At 52.6% G+C, this 18,779-nt stretch overlaps 1 protein-coding gene across 5 annotated transcripts in view; it reads left to right on the forward strand.

Annotated features, from left to right (window-relative positions):
* Window positions 1-9,883: 9,883 nt before the first annotated feature.
* Window positions 9,884-18,779, forward strand: part of PPP1R12B (protein phosphatase 1 regulatory subunit 12B) — a 101,909-nt gene continuing 93,013 nt past the window's right edge. For 2 of the 5 annotated variants that reach the window (XM_088534464.1, XM_088534467.1), the window contains exon 1: window positions 9,887-10,191. In XM_088534464.1, coding sequence (XP_088390590.1) covers window positions 9,904-10,191 — 288 coding nt within the window. In that variant the 5' untranslated portion in view covers window positions 9,887-9,903. Of the gene's footprint in view, window positions 10,192-18,779 lie in introns of all 5 variants that reach the window. The other 3 variants (XM_088534463.1, XM_088534465.1, XM_088534466.1) reach the window with 3 other exon arrangements.

Raw genomic sequence — 18,779 nt, forward strand, 5'->3', positions numbered from 1 at the left:
GCAGTACTGCCTTTGGGAACTTGGCGAGATGGATGCTAAACACAGCAGGGCTGGCGGCTGTATACACAACAGGCAGTGAGATAAGGCAGGATGAAGACCTCAGGATCTCATTACTTTTCAGGATCTGCAAAAGTCAAGGTCTTGCTGAAATAAAATAATTTAGGCAATTAAAAAAAAAAAAAAAAAAAAGAGAGAGGGAATTTGATCTCAAGCTGGTTTTAATGAACCTTGTTTCAGGCTGTAGGACAAGAGCAGGGAGACAGGCAAGTTGTGGCTGGAGCGGGGCCAGGCTGAAGTTCCCCACACAGAGGAAGCTGGTGGAGGAGCAAAAGGGGCAGCTCGGGCTCCCGAGGAAGGGGAGCGCAGGGAGCTCCGGCGCGCGGGGAGGCTGCGCGTTGGGCGAGAGCACGGGAGCCAGGAAGCCTCTTCTCAACACCCTGCGGGCTGGGCTTCCTACCAGCGCTCAGCTCCGCCAAATCCCTCCCTTTCAGCCAGATCATCCCTGTTCAGGCCTTTGCATTGCCTTAAAAGGACACGAAGTGTTTCTCGCTCTCCAGAGACTGTTATTTTACGGGGCCGCAGGAGGAGCGCCAGGGAAGTTTCCTTGGAGGGCAGAAACATCCAGTGGCAGCAGCTGCCACCAGCCAAGGATGCCCCCCCACTCCGAACAGTGGCAATTCAAGACAAGAGGGACATGGAACCAGGACAAGAAGGACATGGAACTTGTAGAGGGAGTCCAGCGCAGAGCAACAAAGATGAAGAAGGGACTGGAGCATCTATCGTGTGAGGAAAGACTAAGTGAGCTGGGCCTGTTTAGCCTGGAGAAGACTGAGAGGGAATCTGAACAATATTTACAAATAGCTGAGGGGAGGATGTAAAGAGGATGAGGCCAATGTAAAGAGGATGGGGCCACACTCTTCTTGGTGGTGTCCAGTGACAGGACAAGGGGTAGTGGGTATAAATTGCAACACAGAAGGTTCCATGTGAGAAAGAACTTCCTCCCTGTGAGGGTGCCCTGCTCCACACCCAAAGCATCTGTGACCATGTTCAGGGACAAATGGCCCTGCACAATTTAAAACCATCTGCTCCTGCCTTCCTCTGAGCTGCCCATGGGGAGGAAAAAGGGTGCTTCTAGGGCCAGCTCATCTAATTCAAGGCAGACATCTGCTACAGGGGATTCAAGGCCTGTTCTCCTTCTTCCGCCATACAGAGTTTAGGGGTGAGCCATCCAATTTGATCACTTTGCTGTGGTTTGGACAGTTAATCCCACCCTGAGTGCTCCAGCGGGTTGGAAGAGCCATATAAGTAGGTGTCCCTGCACAGACCAAGATGGATTTTCTGAGAGAGCACCCATAGCATCAGTTTGTTCTGAGGATGTGCGGGTTTGTGATAACTCACAGCTGAGCACAGGGAAAGCCGGAGAACAGATTTAAATTAAAGGGAATTCCCTCCAAGTCCACAGCACGCATGAGCACTTGAGAGCCCAGCAGGCTGCAAGACAGACCAGAAAGCTTCTACAGTTCAGAAACAGCAGGAAAAAGAGGGATATGGCCCAGATCTTATGAATGATCATTAGAAGCCTGCCACATGCTCCAAGCCAGCATCTTGCTTACTGAGGTTTGCAGAAGCAAAAGCAGAATCCTCACAACAGCTGTCTAGACACAGACCCACCAACCTGATGCCCTAATCAGGGATAATCTTAAACCACACGTTCTGCAGGTTTTGGCCCTCTCAGCATTTTTCAGGGTCATTTTCTTCACACCATTGAGCTGAACACCATATTCTGCCCAGGCACAGCACTTAGTGACTTCAGTTGCACTTCTCCAAACCCCTTTTTAGGCAAACGCAAAGTGAGGACCATGAGGTCCCTGTCCTGCAGCACAAGACCCCTCTTGCCTCTGCAAGAGAGGCCCAAGGCTGCCAGAGAACACATTGGTTTCCTGCCTCCCACAGCTCCACACCCCATCCCCACAACACATCCAACTTCTGCCTGAAGAGGAATCCTACAAATCGCCTCCTCTGCTGCCCCAAGCGTGGCTCAGCCCTGGAGCAGGTCCATCACCTGCTCCAAATAAGGCAAGGGGCCTAAGAAAATAAGATATACTCATTTTGTCAAGGCTGTATTTGGGAAGCCCAGGAGTACGCACAGCTTGTGCAAAGCATCGCCAATCTGACACCAAAATATTAATAAGGTGACCCATATTGCTGTAAATACAGGTAGAGCCTCACTTAGGTGAGAGGAGCTTGCATTGCAGCACCTGGACACCAAATGGACAGGTACCATGCATACAGAACCAGTACGTCCTGGGACTTGGCGATTTTTATCTTCATCTGGGCTTTCAGGAAAATTGGTACCCAGATGAGGCCAAACCGGGAGATAGCAGGAACAGACAGACCATCAGCCTCTCTTCACAGGGGACTTGAGAAATCTGCACGCTCCTATCACTCAGACCAAAGCTCACCACCACTTTTGACCTGTCTAAAAGAAGCTGGTTTAACTCCTAGAACTAAAGCAGCACTTGGCATTGGGTGAGCACAATTTCGCTAATAGAGAAGTGCTCAGAGCAGTGCAAGTTGTCACCTTCTAATGGACTTTCCAGTGGCCACCAGGGTGCCAGCACAACCACTCATGCTCTGCAACAGCTGGAATGCCAGTGCAAGCCCAGATTTTCTACCAAAAAATAAAATCCTGCAGTAGTTAATCACAGAGCATCCACTTGCACTTGGAGAGAAGGAGAACACAGGAACAAGAGAAAGGTTCAGGGTGGCCGGTCTCAATATTTTTTTTTTAATTTTTATTTCTAAATGGTGACAGCTTTAATGAAAGCGGATGGCAGGAAAGCATCATCAGTGTGGCACAGAACTCACACATTATGGATTTTCCAGTAGTTCATGCAGAACTCTACATGGCCTGGCAAAAGGACAAACCAAAGAGGAGGAATCTAATCTAAAGTAGGAGCCCCAGGATCCGGATTACGGCCTTCCTGTTTACTGGAGAGCAGCTGGCACAGCCATGACGTTTGAACAAGAAAGAACATGGCTAGATTAGGTATGTAGGCAGGGCACAAAGAAATCAGCTCATGGAGACAGACACAGCACCAGGTGGAAAATCACTGGGACTGTCACGAGGTCAGCACCTATACAACAGCAAGCAGCCCATGGGCAATCTCTCCCCAGGGTCCCCTGAATGTCTGGCCAGGAAGAACAAACTTTCCGCTGCACAGCCAACCAGATTGGAAAGTCCTGGGCATCTTTCACTGAACCTGAGCATAAGCAGAAATGTCCCTACAAGAAGCAAGTTAGAGCTGTTCCTCCCCAGTTGGCTGGACCAGCGACGTGCAGAGCCGTAGGCCTGATAAATTAGGATAAATTAACCTGTCATTCAAGACAGCAGTGTCAAAGTGGTGAGCGAGAACTGAGTCCTGAGGCCAGTGAGCATTGGGACAACCAGTCATCTTGATGAGGATATCAAAGAGCTGTCTTAGAAGGACCAGCTGGATCAGGTTGGAAATCTGAGGGCTTTGCTTCCTTGGACCCCCCCCTCAAGACCTGAGTGTTTGGGAGCATCCAGTTTCCAAAGGAAGACAGGTGCTACCATGAAAAAAGCTGTGATCTGCACCAAGGGCAAGTCTGCAGTGCAAGGGAAGGAGCCAGAGCCACCGCAGGCCACGGCGTGCAAAGTCTCTACCATACAAGGCATTTCCCAGGACTCCACAACAGCGACGCTCCCGAGGAGCGGCACATTGCTGCCGGGTGATCACGCTGTTCCCAACCTCTGCTCACGGAAGCAACTTGGGAGTTTCTATCACGACTGGATGATTTAACCACTTCCTCAAAGAGAACGTCAGCGTCATCCCGAACAAAAGCAAAAAGCCTTTTGTTTTGGCTACGCAAAGCTACTCATTTCTGCAGGGATTTCCCATCCGGCATCCAAAGCAGACAGCTCACGCCGTCTCTTGCAAAGCCTTTTCCAGGGCGGTCACTCTCCAGCCGCCTTGTGCAGCCTCCCTGCAGCAGCCATCAGAGCTCTGCCCTGTGTGCACGGACACCCTTGCAGGCAAGGCACAGAGGACAGCGAAGGCCAGTTGTGCACAGAGAGCTGAGCAGATGGGGCTCACTGAGCCACCAGGGTAGGAGAGGGATCCCAGCACTGTCACTGTCACCTTCATGCACCCTGGAGCAGCAGCTGAGTGCTGAGCAGCGAGAGCTCCACAGAGCTTGCGGGAGCGGGTTGCAGTACCCAGGACACTTCCAGCATCACTCACCAAGATGCAGGTGATGCTACGGCTAGAGCCACTCTCACATCCTTCTTCTCACCCCATCTGTCCCATATCACAGCACAGAGCTGTGTCCTCGATGGACACACAGGATGTCCCAGCAAGCATCCCTCAGCTCCAGCAGCTGTGACTAGGGGACACGCTCTACACAGCTGAGGGTGGCCAAGGTGCCCCTAGCTGGAGCCGAGGCTGTGCTGGAGGGTGTCTCAGTGTGTCCCCAAGTCTCCCACAGTCCCATAGAGCTCCGCGAGGCCACCCCAAAAGAGGATGTGGCAGGTTCCGTCCCTGCGCACAAGCTCTGTGCGGGCTGCAAAGCGAAGCGGTAGCAATGAGGTCACGTCAGCAAGGGGACAGGGCACAAGGGCTCCCCTCACAGATGTCCCCTTGCCAAAGGCTGCTTAATGGAGGGTTAAAGTGAAGACGAGCCTGACGTTTCAGCATCCGCAAGGGGCATGACCCGGAGGGCCCTCGCTGCCCTCTGCGTTAGGCGGGTCCTGCTGTTTCGACACATCAGGACGGCTTCCTCCTCCAGGGTCACCCGCAGGAGAGCGGGTGCCGTTTCCCCCATCCCACCGCGCGCTCCCTGTCCCGCCACGCACTCCTCATCCCGCCGGGCGCTCCCCGTCCCGCCGCGATGCCGCGGGATGCCGCTCGTCCCGCCACGCGCTCCCCATCCCGCCGGGCCGCCCCTCATCCCGCCACGCGCTCCGTGTCCCGCCACACGCTCCCCGTCCCGCCGGGCCGCCCCTCGTCCCGCCGGGCCGCCAGGGCACTCGCTGCCCCGGCCCGGGCAGGCGCCCCCGGGCGCGCGGCGGCTCCTACCTGCTGCTGCGGGCGCTGCTGCGGGCGCGCTGGGGCCGTCGCCGCCGCTCGGGGGCTTTTGTGGGCGGCGGCGGAAGGCGGGTCCCGGGCGGCGGCTCTTTGCGCTCGGCCCCGGCGCGGCCCGGATGTCCCCGGCCCGGCCCGCCCCGCCGCGAGGGCCCCGAGCCGCCCCCGGTGAGCGGGGCGACACCCCCGGGCGCCCCGGGGCCCCGCGCACGGACACCCCGGGCAGCGGGCTATGGAAGGTGCACCCTTGTCTACAACAGGGCAACGCAGGCTCCTGAGGAGGAGCAGGTCCTCATAAGGAGGAAAAACAAAACAAATGTGGGGAAAAAAATCCCTCTAAAGCTCCAGGCAGTGCTACTTTGAGTGTAAAAATCGGAGGGTGGCCGGCACGCAGGCCGTGTAGATGGAGCCGCTGCGGACTTGTCCAGCGGTCCTCGCGCAGCGCTGGGGCTCTCCCCTCCCTGCTCTGCACTGGCGCAGCGCTGGGGCTCTCCCCTCCCTGCTCTGCACTGGGCCGTTACTTTCTCTGCGTCTCCATCTCTTGGGCACCCGTTTCGCAGCTGGCAGAGCTACGAATTCCCACTCTCCATCCCCTCCCAACCCTGAGAAATACCCATCTGGATCTAGCCACCACCTGGCACCTTCCCTCTGCCTCTGGAAGACTGAGTCTGGCAGGAGGGTAGGGAGGAACGCGGGACGCCCGCCCAGATCCTGCGCCAAACTGCGCACAGGCAGCACCGTGCGCACAGGGGATCCCCACTCCCTTCCCTGCTATGAATTTTTGGTCTTCTGGAGCACCCCATCCTATGGTAGCCCCAGTGTGGGCCTGTTCAGACCGCGTTCCCAGCTAGCCCAGGGGGACACACTGCTCTGATCCAAGCTGGCCCACCATGCTGGCACACTCCTAAACTGGGCTGGATGGCACAATGGGACATAGTATTTTCAGCCAAGAAGACAATACATGGCTGTGGTTCTCAAAGGACTAATTCAGTGTAATGCAAAGAAGATTTGACCCACTGAAGTTCACATTGACTGTGAGGCCAGCACAAAGGCGAGCCGCTTCCAGAGCAGCTCCAGAGCGAGCTCTGGGAAGCGAAGCGAGGCCAAGTGAACAGCTTTGCTGGCACCTATAGCAGCTTCCCACTCTGATCCTCTTGCCCTGGAGCCCCTGTGGCACCTGTGCTCCCTGAGGACCTTCCGGACCTTGATGTCAGCAGCACCTTGATGTCATCAGGTGTGGCCAGTCGTGATGTCCATGGACCTTCCACCAGGTTCTGTGACCCCTGTCAGATGACTCGGATGATGTGTCTAATACACAGGGTTGGAGATGGTGCCAGCAGATGTGGATAGACCTCCCCGCTCCATCCGGCTTCCCAAGGATGTGAGGCAGGGCGGGTGCGGGTGCTCAACACCCCTCTTGCTTTTCTTCCGAGGGGGTGGGATGGGTGTGCTGAGATCTGGCCGGCAGCTCCAACGACCGCCTCCACCGCCCCCATTCAGGCTCCAAGGTGTCAAATCCCCTGTGGGCTCCTTGTCCTGGAAGGGGCCAGCGGGAGGGGAGGTGAGAGCAGATGAAGTTCCCAACGGCAGCTGTGGGGAGTGAGGTCTGCGGTGCCTGTCCACAGACACAGGGACTCTTTGCTGTCTGGGCATCGCCAGGACGGGAGGGACAGGCCACATCCCTCCGCCTGCCACCCCCGGTGCCTTCCCAGGGAGCAGGGGCGCCTGGCGCGGACCATGGCCGCCTTGGGCTCCCCGTGCCCCTGTGTTCGCTGCAGCCAGGGCTGGCTGAGGGGGTGGAGGAGAACACAAGGGCTCTGTTCTCACCTCAGCGACTCCTTTATGAGCAGAGAGAAGAAGCTGCAGCCAGAGCTGCGGGCACTTGCCTTGGGTCTCCCGCCATCTAGTGTTCCTCCGGAATGGGAATCTCCGCACTTCCCAGGGAGATGCTGCATGCCCGGGGATCACCCGCAGGAAAGGCTGCAGGAGACCCCCCTTACTTCCCCTCACACTCAGGCTTGCTTGCGGCCTGCAGATCTCTCAGCTTCACAGCAAGATCGTTGTACAATGTCTCACAGGGATCTTTACCCACTCCGATTGTATTCAACCAAAAACCATAAGCATGGACGTGGCTTCACACAGCACAAATAGCCCCAACAGTTGTCCATGGGGCGCTCACCAATGTGTGCAGCTCAACCATACTCAAGACTTTGCACGACTGGGTGCTTGGGAATGATCAAGTGGATTAAGTTAAATCGTGTCCTGGATTGGTGAGCTGGGAGCAGAATAGCCAAAAGGAGAGAGCAAAACCAGCTGGGGGTTGTGAGGCATCAAAAATGTTGTCCAAAGTTTGGAACAAAAAGACTAACTTTTGCAGGATAACATCGGAGCAGGCAAAAGCTTAGAAAAATGTGAAGTCATTGGAGTGGTAGTTCTCGTGCTCTTTGATTCTTGCATTGATTTACCTCAGTTCTCATGGGCGTTTTTTATGTTCTCTGCGACCTGAGAGCTTTCCTGCCTTCACAATAAGCTGTTAAAAATATTACCAGTTGGTAGGCACGTAGACATGGTGCAAAGTACTACTAAAAGTTTTTTTTTTTGCTGAGGATTTGAGCGCTGCCTATAGACACAGAACAACAGTCCCCTCTTCCAGCCAAGTTTGTTTGTCTGCTGATATATTCCAGTTCCCAGAGAATTAGGATCTGGAATACGGCCATTGTAGTTCTGGCTGTGACTTCCACTGTGTGGAAAATGCTGCTATAGGTGACATTTCCGAGAAGCACTGGACTGACCCGCTGGCATAAAGTAAATCCTGTGGTCTGGGGACACAGGCAAAGCTGTGCACGTGCTGAGCAGCTCTGCACCACAGAAGCAATGGGACGTATGATGTACCAGAAGTTTTGGGCTCAGTGTGCACAGGCTTTGCAGGCTCTGCAGGGCTTCTCAGCATCCAGGAGCTTAGTCAGATGTACGGGAATTCCAGATGAAAATCTTCCAAACAGGCCCGGGTGAAATTCCCCTGAGGAAAATAAAAGGCTTGTTTTGAAAGATAAATGTCTGAGAGTCGCAGACAGTTTTGTGGGAGCACCGGGCAGCCTGGTTGATGGGCCACAGCCCAGTTCCTGCACCACGAGTGGGGAAGGCACCCACAGAGCTGTAAGCTGCACCCTTATGATGCACCCCATCTCTGAAGCACATGCTAAGGGGATCCCAACCTCCAGCAAAGGCCTTTCTGAAGCAAGGACCAGGACTTTGGATTTTATGATTTATTGCCATCAATTTGTGCAGTTGCTTTTAACCCCATCTCAACATCCAGCATCCGTACTGCTTTGCTACAGGGGCTCTTTTTGCAAGCACACATTAGGTGAAGGAGCTTTTGACGTACTTAAATTGAACCTCTACGTGTTACTTGTGTGCACTGGGAGGGAAGAATCATTCTCCTTTCACCTTCTTCAGGCTGTGACGTTAGAGACATTTAACTCCATCGTCTCCTTGCCAGCCGGAAGAGTTGTCGTCTGCTCAGTTATTCCTCAGACCTCCAGATTTTCCTTGCTGCTCTCCTCTGAACAGGTCTGCAGTAGTAATTCCCAACATTAGATTTGTAATTTGGGGCTGCTAGTGAAGAATGACATTGTGTATTTATGAATATATTTAACAGCACACACTGCAGCCCCTGTGGTGGTGTTCCCCCTGGCCTGTCATATGTGTCCCTGTGCAGCCTGTAACTTTTTCCTTAGAGTGCCTGCTGTGGATATGATACATGGAGCTGCAGCTCTCTGGGCTTTCCCTAAATCTCTCTGAAAAATGGCAATTTTTTAAGACTCGTGGTTGAATGCCATCTGGTCTAATGAATTAACTACTGAGTGTTTAGCCAGGTGCTTGTTCTGTACTGAAGCACTCGAAACAAATGGGCAGCTTGGTGCTGCAAAACCACCCGGACCAAGAGGGGCAGCCCGGGGCAAGAAGGAAGGACTGTTGAGCCAGGCAAGGCTATGATCCAAAGGGAAGTTGTAACAAGCAAAGGCGCAGCGCGGTACCGTGAACCTCACCAAGGTCCAGCCACGAGAGGGGGCTCGGCCGCGGCACAAGGCAGGAGGCCCAAATACCTCATCGGAAAACGGCCAGGCTTTGCGCGCGGAGCTGGAGCAGCCGCAGGCTGGTGCCGGCCGGGCTCGCGGCGACGCTCCCGCCACCTCAGGGGCATCCCCAGGCCTCCGAGTTGGCGGCAGCTCCCGATCCGCTGCACCCCCCGTGCTGCCGGGCCTCGGCGCGGGAGCTGCCGGGGGTTAGCGGGAACAGGGAGGGAATTCCCGGTTAGTTCCACACCCTCTGCGCCAGCTCGCCCGCCCTGGGGCGCTGGATGTGGTGAATGGGGCCTCGTTTCCCAAGGCACCAGCCCCGGTTTCCTGCGGCAGCGCCTTCCCCCGGCTCCCTCGGGGTGGCACCCGCGGGGCTGCCGGTTCCTGCGGGGCCGCCCGGGCCCTTCCCGGGAGCGGCACGGCCCCACCAGGGCCCCGCGGGCCGGGCGCGGAGATGGCGGCCAACCCGCCCGGAGGGGCCGCGCGGGCGGTGCTGGGAGTTGTAGTTCGTAGCGCGCCCAGGTGCGGCGGCGCCGCGGAGGCCGCCGGGAGCCGCGGCCGCCCCGCGGCAGGTGCGGCGGGAACTACATGTCCCGGGATGCCGCGGGGCGCGGGCGCGGCGGCGGCGGGGGCGTAGCGAAGATGGCGGCGGGGGCGCTGCGCCCCGCTCCGGGCTGAGGCGCGGCGCGCGCTCCCTGCGCCTCAGTGCGGCGGCGGCGATGTCGGAGCCGGAGCACCTGGGCGGCAAGCGGGCCGAGTCGGCGCGGCTGCGGCGGGCCGAGCAGCTGCGGCGCTGGAAGGGCTCCCTCACGGAGCAGGAGCCCGTGGCGGCGGCGGGCGGCCGCGGGCGGCACCGCGGCGCCGGCGGCTCCCGCGTCCGCTTCGAGGAGGGCGCCGTCTTCCTGGCCGCCTGCTCCAGCGGCGACACGGAGGAGGTGAAGCGGCTGCTGGGCCGCGGCGCCCGCATCAACACCACCAACGTGGACGGGCTGACGGCGCTGCACCAGGTAGCGGCCCGCGGAGGCCGGGGCTGGCGGGGCAGCAGCGGGGGAACAAAGCGGCCGAGCCGCGGCCGAGCGGGGAGCCCCGGCGCGGGGCGGCTTCCCGAGGAGCCGCTTGGTCCGCGGGGCGAAGCGCGAGGCTGTCGGAGCTGCAGGAGAGCTGGCCGGTTTGTTGTGATTTAATTCATTAATTGATTCACTTGTTTTAACAAACCTTGCGCCTGTGTGTTTGGGGTCCGATGAAATAGCAGCGGTTGCTTGGAAAACTTCCCCACCGTGGGAAGGTTGCGGCTTTGGGAAGGTCGCAAGCGGCTCCGTCTGCCGCCGGGGTTGTCTTATATCGGAGTTGCCCTGAAAATTCCCCAAGCTGCTTCTTGTTGGCATCGCTGGTGGAGGGCACAAAGTGCCAGCGCTCGAGATAAGCAGCGTGGGCTCTATTAATACACATCTAAATGGGCTAAAGATCATCCACAAGTAATCTGGGAAGTTTAGCTTTGGGATAGCAAAGCCTTGCCTATCTGGAGGAACATGTTGTGTTTCAGCCCTTGTTTTTGCTGTTGTTGGGTAAATTCACGCGAATGTAAGGGAATATGTGAAACTGTGGTCCTTGGATATCAAGAGGTTGAACAGTATCCAAGAGTGCTGTGGAGTTCGGCAGAGCCCATGAAATCAGCTCACCGGATTGCTGCATCTGGCGAGGGAAACGGATCCGATCGGAGCCCAGGCCGCGTTCGGGGTGAAAACCTCAGAACTCGACATCACGTAGATTAGCCATGGTGCTGGTGACGGGCCTGCGGAGGGGAGCGCGGCCCAGGAATAACATCTGGAATTCATGTGTTTGTGAATATAGCGCAATGTACTTTGTATACTTTAATAGCACAAATCGAAAGGCGGTAATTGAGTTGATTAGGTTTTTGTGGCTTGGTTGGCATTACTGGTCTGAAACGTTTGGGACACTGAAGATCTTGATTCGTTAGGTCATATCCTCGTGCCTGTTGGTGAGCAAAGAGCGGTGGTCCCTTCTTGTTCAGTTCCATAGTTCTGAAACTCCGTTACGATTCTGCAACGTGGGGCACTGGGATGAGTCAAACTTCAGTGGAGAGAGTAGGGAAGTTTGTAATGGCTCATGATGGTCAGAAATAATCAATCACCTAGGCCCTCGCAAGAGACAGGTGTTGGAGAGGTAGATATCGGGGGTATTTTCATATAGGAAGAAGCTTGAATCGAAGGCGGATGGAGGCATGGTAGAGTTGGAATGACTTCATGAGGGTTTTCCAGGTGTTGGGGCCAAGGTTGATTGCGACCTCTTCAGAAATATCGTGCTGATACTGTGTTGTGCTGATGCATCAGCGTACAGCTCGGCCAACAGTATGTCGTGAAGTCCATTAGATTCATCAGGCTCTGCTCAAATGGGAGATTACTGTAGCAAGTCAAACTTCTTGAGTGTATGACAAGACAGAACCACCAAGCAGGCCACAAATATAGTCCTGTGTATGGAAAGAATTGTGTCTCAGAAGTGAGAGTATCAGGTAATATATTGAACAGTATCATTTAGGGTTTGATGCTTTGAAAAGCAGGCGGATAAGCAAGTACTTGAGCAGATGCTAATGAAACGAATCTTCTGCATGAATTGCTTCTTCAGAAGCTTTGCAGAATGGGAAGTTGATCTTACCTGGTTGGAGAGGTTCAGTTCCTTGTCGCTGAACGTGTTGCTCTGAATATATTTGCTTTCATTTTATTTGGGAAAAGGTACTGGCTATGGAAAAGCCATCAGTTGGAGTCAAGTAAATTGAGGGTCTGTGGACTGCTGGCTGGCAAATGAAATAAATACACTACATGGCATTTTTTGTTTGAATAACTTCTGTTAGCATTAGAAATGTAACATTTTGAGATGTGGACAGATGGTAGTGACCGTCTCCTATCATTAACCTGTAATACTTATGAAACCACATGGTGGAGGGAAGGAGATCCTGCTTGTGTCTGGGAAGCTGTATTTTGAAAATGACCCTTTGAATTACAAGTGCCATTTCTGAGCCTCCAGCTTGTGGTGGCTGCCCTCTCTGCAAGTTTCAGATGCAGCATTAAACCGAGACCCAAGACCAGTGTCAGGGCTTGTTATATTTGCTGGGGTTTTAGTTCTGTTTGCATTTCTACCTCAGTGACTGCAGAATACTTCTGGATTAACATCAATCCCCAAACTTTTGCAAAAATTGACTCTTAAGAAAAAGAGTCTGGTTGGGGCAGCCTCCCCATGAAATAAGCACCACGTTCCTGTCTTTAAGGACTCTCTTACAAATGGTGACAGCAGAAAGGACCATTTATCCTTCATCTGCTCTTTCACAGTTTTCCATCTGTTTCCCCTTTGCCCCTTCCATGGAGAACTAAGTTACTTGTAAAATAACTCCTGAATTTCTCCTTTTAAAACTGACCGGCACTTATGTTTGATTTACTTTAAGGTGCTGCGGCGATCTCAGACTGGATAGTTGAGGCTGTGACCTCTCTGGCAGCGCCAGTTTGTTATTCCTGCTTCTGAGTCAGAGCCGGAAAACTGCAGGCACGTCTAGCTGCCCTTCAGAGCTTTGTATCCGTGTCAAAATGAGGCTGCTCAGGCTTCGATTGCCCTTCAGAAGCTTTGCCCCTTTGCTCTCTCTCAAGCTTTGTGGGAAAAGTCCTAGGAAAGCAGAAGGCAACCAAGGTTTCTGGCAGAACCCAAAAGCACAGGTAGGGTAGTGCATGGAAGACCCTTTTCCCCAGTCATAACAGTCAGGAGCATGGTGAGACAGTAATGTTGGCCCAAAATCCGTGAGGCTGAGGAGAAGGAAGAGATGATTTCCGTGTTGCTGTTGGTTTATAGCTAGAGGCGCTAATTGGACATCTGTGCTAGGGAGTGTGGGGCCTGGGACTGCTAATTCTAAAGATCTATTTAAGAGCATCGTCTATCAGAACTACAGCAGTGCTGGGGCAGCCTGGATTTACCTTCTAGGTAACCAGGATCGATGTGACAACCGCTCAGAACAGTTACACTTATAGGAGACCTCCTTTAATCACAAAAAGGTAAAGGTCAGTTTGTGCCTTAGAACACGAGGATATTAAAACATCACGTACTAGAGAGCTTGGGTGTCACAGCTGCGTTTTAAAACATCAGGAGCTGGTCTACCTCAGTAAGTGGTGAGAATGCCGTACACCAGGCAAATTTTCTTAAGATAGAGTGGCTGTGTGGCCTAAAAATTTGTGAATTCATAGAAATGAAGATTGTCTAAGGGGAATCGTACCTTTTCCACCATCCTCTGCATGGTTTCTTTCCCAGGATATGCAACTGCCAACATAAATAAAAGTTGCAAACTGCTCATGCTATATTTGACGCCTCTTGTCAAAATTGAAATTTGACACTGTCAAAAATAGGTTTTATCAGTAGGGTAGGTGATTTTTTTTTTTTTCACTGATGAATAGTAGTACAGCAGTGTGTTCTCTAAATACTGTGAGAGCTTTGAAGCTACATAAAATACTGCAGCAATTAGACAAAGGTAACTAAAATCTTAAGCACTATTTGACCAATATTAATGCTTTTATTATCTTGCTTTTGACTATTTGGGTCTCTTTTTTTGGCTTGCTGTTTCCTCCCCGTCCCTTGTATCTTTAGTTCAGAACAGCCTCCCAAGTGGGCAGAATTAATTCTAGACTAAACAAGCCAACCTTGAGCTGGAACGAGTTGGAGGCTTCCAATCTTGCTGCTCAGCACGACGCTCGGGGGGAGTTTTCTCTCATTTAGGGGCAATTTCTCAGCTTGTTGGCTTCGCTTTTGAGACCATCCAACCAAGCGCAGCCTGCACACTGGCTGCTGGGAGGAAACTTACTCTGGCTTCACCCTCATCTTTTTTAGGTGGGTGGATGTTTGTGGTGGGAAATGTGCATCCTCATTGTATCCTTCCTCTGTCTCTATCTGTCCCATTTAGTGGTTAGATGATGGATCCAGCTTTGCTGCTCTCTTAACCAGCAGGCAAGTGAACCTGTAGGATTTCTGGCTACAGCTTCTTTAGTGGCAACAACTAGAGCTGATGGGAAAACTGTCACCTCGGCAGCCCTGCGGCTGGACCATCCAGAGCTCTGTTCCCACTGGGGAAGCTCCTTTGGGATACAGTGGCGTATTAGGGAAAGCTTTTATTTGATGTGTCCCAAAGCTTTCCAACTCTTGCAAATGAAATTGTTAAACGCACGTCTGCATCGACCTGGCTCGATAAGACTGAGCGAAAGGGATGAGCGACGAAGGCCCCGCTGCGACCAGGCCGCTCCCGTAGCGCGGCGGAAACCCATCGAGACGCCGGAGGCACCGTTCGTGCGCCGAGGCCGCAGGGGTGAGCGGGGTGGAAGGGCTGCCGAGCTGCTGTTATCGCTGCAGGCTCTAACGGCTCCTGCTGCGTGACGAGCGAGTGTTGGGGGTCGGGAGCCGTTCCTGCGACAAACGGGTTGAAAACCTTTGGATTCGGGCTGGGTAGTAAGGGAGTACTGCGTGTTGTCGTGGGCTGAGATAATAACTGATTAACATGAAAATATGGGACTGGAGTTGATGTGCTAGCCCTGAGCCGAGGGTTGCGCTGCACATCCAAAAGACCTGTCAGAGCGTGTGTATGGGAGCAGTCTTTAAGGAGGCTGGGAGAGGGGAATATTATGTAAGCAGCTGTATCGGCTGCGATTTATTTACTTTCTTCCTAACTCTTCTGAATACAAATGAGGAGGAAGCTCGAAACGCTCGGAAATGTCTGGTGTCTTTTTCTTTGCCGCTCTGTGTCGCGAGCTGACTGCCCGGCCCTCGCGGGAGGAAGGTGCCCAGGCCAAATCCTGGGCTCGGGGTGTGCGGTTTATTTTCAGCTGTCCCTCGGAGGGGAGGCGCAGCAGCTGTCCCTGCCATCTCCTTTCTTGGGTCACCGCAAACTGATCCACGCGGGGATGAAAGGGGTGGATGTGCAATGTGCCTCGGTGGGAGCATTTTGGTTTGTAAGGACAAAGAGGGACGTGTTTGGGGAGAGGCTCTAGGAGCCTGTTGTTGTGGCTCCCATAACACCATGAGTGGAATTAAGAATAATTTAGTAGTAAGTGTGGTCTGTGCAGGCCTGTGTAGAGAAACACAAGGTTTTATCGGCTTCCTGCAAGCGGGGACAGAGTGATCTGCTGAAACTGTCAGTACTTTGCAGAGCATGACTGGGACAGGGCTCTACCTGCAAAGCTTGGAGGTGCTAAATTTAATTTCCTCTTCCGCTCCGAAGGTGCATCTCTTGCTACGATGGAGCCAGCCTCTGTGGATGCTGTAGAACTGGCCCCTTCTCCACACTTTGGCTATCGTTTTAGAGGGAAGTGTTGCTTTATTGGATTGTGAGGTTAGTAAGAATCATATCCCAAATCATATCCCGGACTGGAAGTTGAATCCCAAGCATCATCCTTGTTCCCTTATCAAGCTGTTGAAAATCACGACCATGAATATTCATGGTTCAGGCATGTACACAATTTTTCAAGACAGCATTCACTTGCATTAATTACAGTTTACAGTAATTGCAAGTTAATAGTGTTTTAGAAAGTACAACTTTGTGCAGTCTGAAAGTCTCCCCTATCTTTATTCATTAAGAATAGTTGAAGAATCACTCTTGAAGGATAAATGGCATGGTACATTTTGGGCATACTGTTTTTGGTACTGTTTTTACCTGGTGGTTCCTCTAGCTGAAAAAACCAGCACAGCCTCAACTCGCGCGAGTCGCACTGGAGTGTTTCCATCCTACAACAAACTGACCTTGCAGAGGGACACGAGCAGTTTTCAGCGTCGCTTTTCTGGCCTTCAGCCTTCCTCATAAATCTTTGTGAAATGTCCAGAATGCAGAATGACCACCTGCCATTAGCCTTGTATGTGTCACTGCCTTTTCAGGGGAAAACCCGACCTAGCTCCTCTCTGCTGCTCTGAGCTGGAGCATTGATTTGACACAGCGGTTGCCCACCATCCGTTTCTGGAATCTGTCTGAAGCCGCCTCCTATTTATAATTTGTCATTCCTGGCCTTCTTGGACAGGTAATTCTGTTTATTACGAAGCTTTTTGCATTTTTAGGCCTGAAATTGTGCGATGGCAGCAACTCGGAGAACGAGGCCTTGTCTAAACACAACCGCTGGTTTCACAAGATGCGGCTCTTTTTGCAGTGGTTTGGGGAACTGCTGCCGCTTTGTGTGTGGGCTCTGCTGGCCTAACCTGGCTCGCGTCTGTTTAGTTTGGACTTGTAAATACAGCACCACGGTCCGCAGGGACATAAACCAGCTTGAAGGGAATACGGCCTGCACACAGAGCCGAACCGGATTAACCAAACTCTCTTATTCACTTCAACTGGTGTTATTTGCTAACTACTGCTGCAACTGTTTGATTTTAAAAGCAAAGCGTGAAGCAGGGTTTCTCCTCCCCTTCCAGGATTTGTGTTCATACAGATGGCAGCCTTTCCCAATATTGTTATTAACTACGGCTTGTGACAAGCTGATATGTGGTGTGAGACACGTTAATGGGGATTTCTGCCTTGAATATTCCTCAGGAAGGTGAACTCTGCCTTGGCTGCGAGTAATGGGACTTGCTCTAGTTGTTTTGGTGCTGCTAAGACGCTGCACTGAGTTGCACCATTGACAGATACAGGCTTTACTGAGCAGTTGTCACAGCACGTAACTTCCTCAAGTACAGTTGAGTTTTGGGGGGATGTTATAGTCTAAACTTGTACGAAAAATGGTATTTTGCTATGCTATTTGTTCAGCTCTGCTCTGGTTTTGCAGGGAAGGTATTTCCAGTGTGTACCAGCCTGTTACCAAAGCATCTTGTCGTCTTGGTGCACAAGGTTTTTTAGCAGTTCAGTGTACATAATTCTGCTTGAAATGGCTACAACAGCTCTTGCCAAAGAAGGTTGGAGAGGGCCACTGACTTGCGCCCCAAAAGGGGTGAAGACTGTGTAGAGCTTTGAAGCCCGTTTCATCCCTCGATCCTTTGGGTTCTCGTCCTGCTCCATGTTTCCTCCCATGCTCTTCAGGAGGAGATGGAGCTGCATCCACTGCAAACCTAGCAGCTCCTGGCAGCCTGGCCCCCTCAATCTGACAGCTGTTAGATTTTCAGCAAGCTACGATTAGCCGAAAGCCCGTGTGTGTCAGTCCCTTCCAGACACACAGATAACCTGTAAAAACACTTTTCTTGACTGCCTCTCATCCTCCTGCTCTGCATCCTGGAGAATGATCTGTCTTCTCTACCCCTGCCCCCTGGGTAGCTGGAGGCAGCCGTGAGATCCTCCCTTTAAGCCAGTTCTTTCCATCTTTCCATGTATCCATTCCAGCGTGTCCGTGTCTGTCCTGTGCTGAGGGACCCAGCACCGAGCTCTGTCCTCCAGCATATCGGCCCCACCAGCCAATTTGGTACCACTGCCCCATGAATGCTAATAATAAATGTGATTAATAAAGACACCGGAATGTTGGCCACGGTGCTGACTTCCTGAGGGAGCCCCTGGGCACTGCTCATCCCTGCGATTTGAGATGGACCCTGGGGCCAGTTTTCCATGTAACTTCTCTGTCCCATTATGTCATGGAAATCTCACCAGTGTTCCTATTAAGAGAACAGGGGGTGAGTTTGTAATAAAAATTTGGGGGTGAGCTCCCCTGCCGTGGGGGGAATAGGAAATGCTCTTTGGGCCGGAATAGGAAATGCTCTTTGGGCCGGCTTTGGGATACTCCAAGGATGGACAGAGACTCCTTCACATCTCTGGGCAACCTGTTCCAGTGCTTTGCTACCTTCACAGTGAAGAAGGTGTTTTGTTTTGTTTCCCCAATTTCAGATGGGATTTCCAGTGTTTCAGCTTGTGCCCATTGCTTCTCACCCTATCTCTGGGTTTAGACCAGGCTGAATAGCTTCCCCCTAAGAAGGGGAGGAACTGGTGAGGAAAAAGTGTTTGACAAGTTGCTATTGCTCAGTATTCCCCTGGACATCCATGGAGGGATCTGGCTCCCCTTTGCTTGGTTTGCTGTCCCTCTCATTCCTTCTCTGTCCATATTACATATATTCCTCTATCCCTTCCTTTACGTGTTTAACTGCAGGAATGCTGGGCGTTGTGTTTTTATTGAGGCGCATGCAGGAGGGAGAAGGTATTTGCTGCAAACAAATGCAATTTGTGTTGATATGGATGAGAGAGGCTTTTGATAAAGAAAATAGAGAATTGGGTGGGTTAGGAGTATTTAAATCCTAATTATTTCAAAATTGAGAGAAGGGCACATTGTTCCGTCGTGACATACCGTCTTTTAGATGGGATGGCATCTGTGCTTTCTCCTCTGCATCGTGGCTGTAATAGATACAGGCAGCATTCAGGGAGCACACAGTCTCGTGTTGTTGTTTTTTTTTTTTTTTTTCCTGGACACTATTAGGACAGTTCCAGTCTCAGTTGCAGCCAAACTGAAGAGTTTCGAATGACGGATTTGTCCCAGATTTGCCATTGTGTGCCGGAGAGCTTCGTGTCGCTGCAGAGCGATCCTGTTTCAGCAGCCCTTCAGTCCTCCTTGTACCGATTCCAAAAGGAAAAGCAGTCATTCCCCTCTCAGAGCTC

The sequence above is a fragment of the Tinamus guttatus genome, unplaced genomic scaffold (assembly GCF_059628265.1).
Source record: "Tinamus guttatus ecotype Peru unplaced genomic scaffold, ASM5962826v1 Tinamus_guttatus_pri_ptg000563l, whole genome shotgun sequence".
In the NCBI taxonomy this organism is placed as follows: domain Eukaryota; kingdom Metazoa; phylum Chordata; class Aves; order Tinamiformes; family Tinamidae; genus Tinamus; species Tinamus guttatus.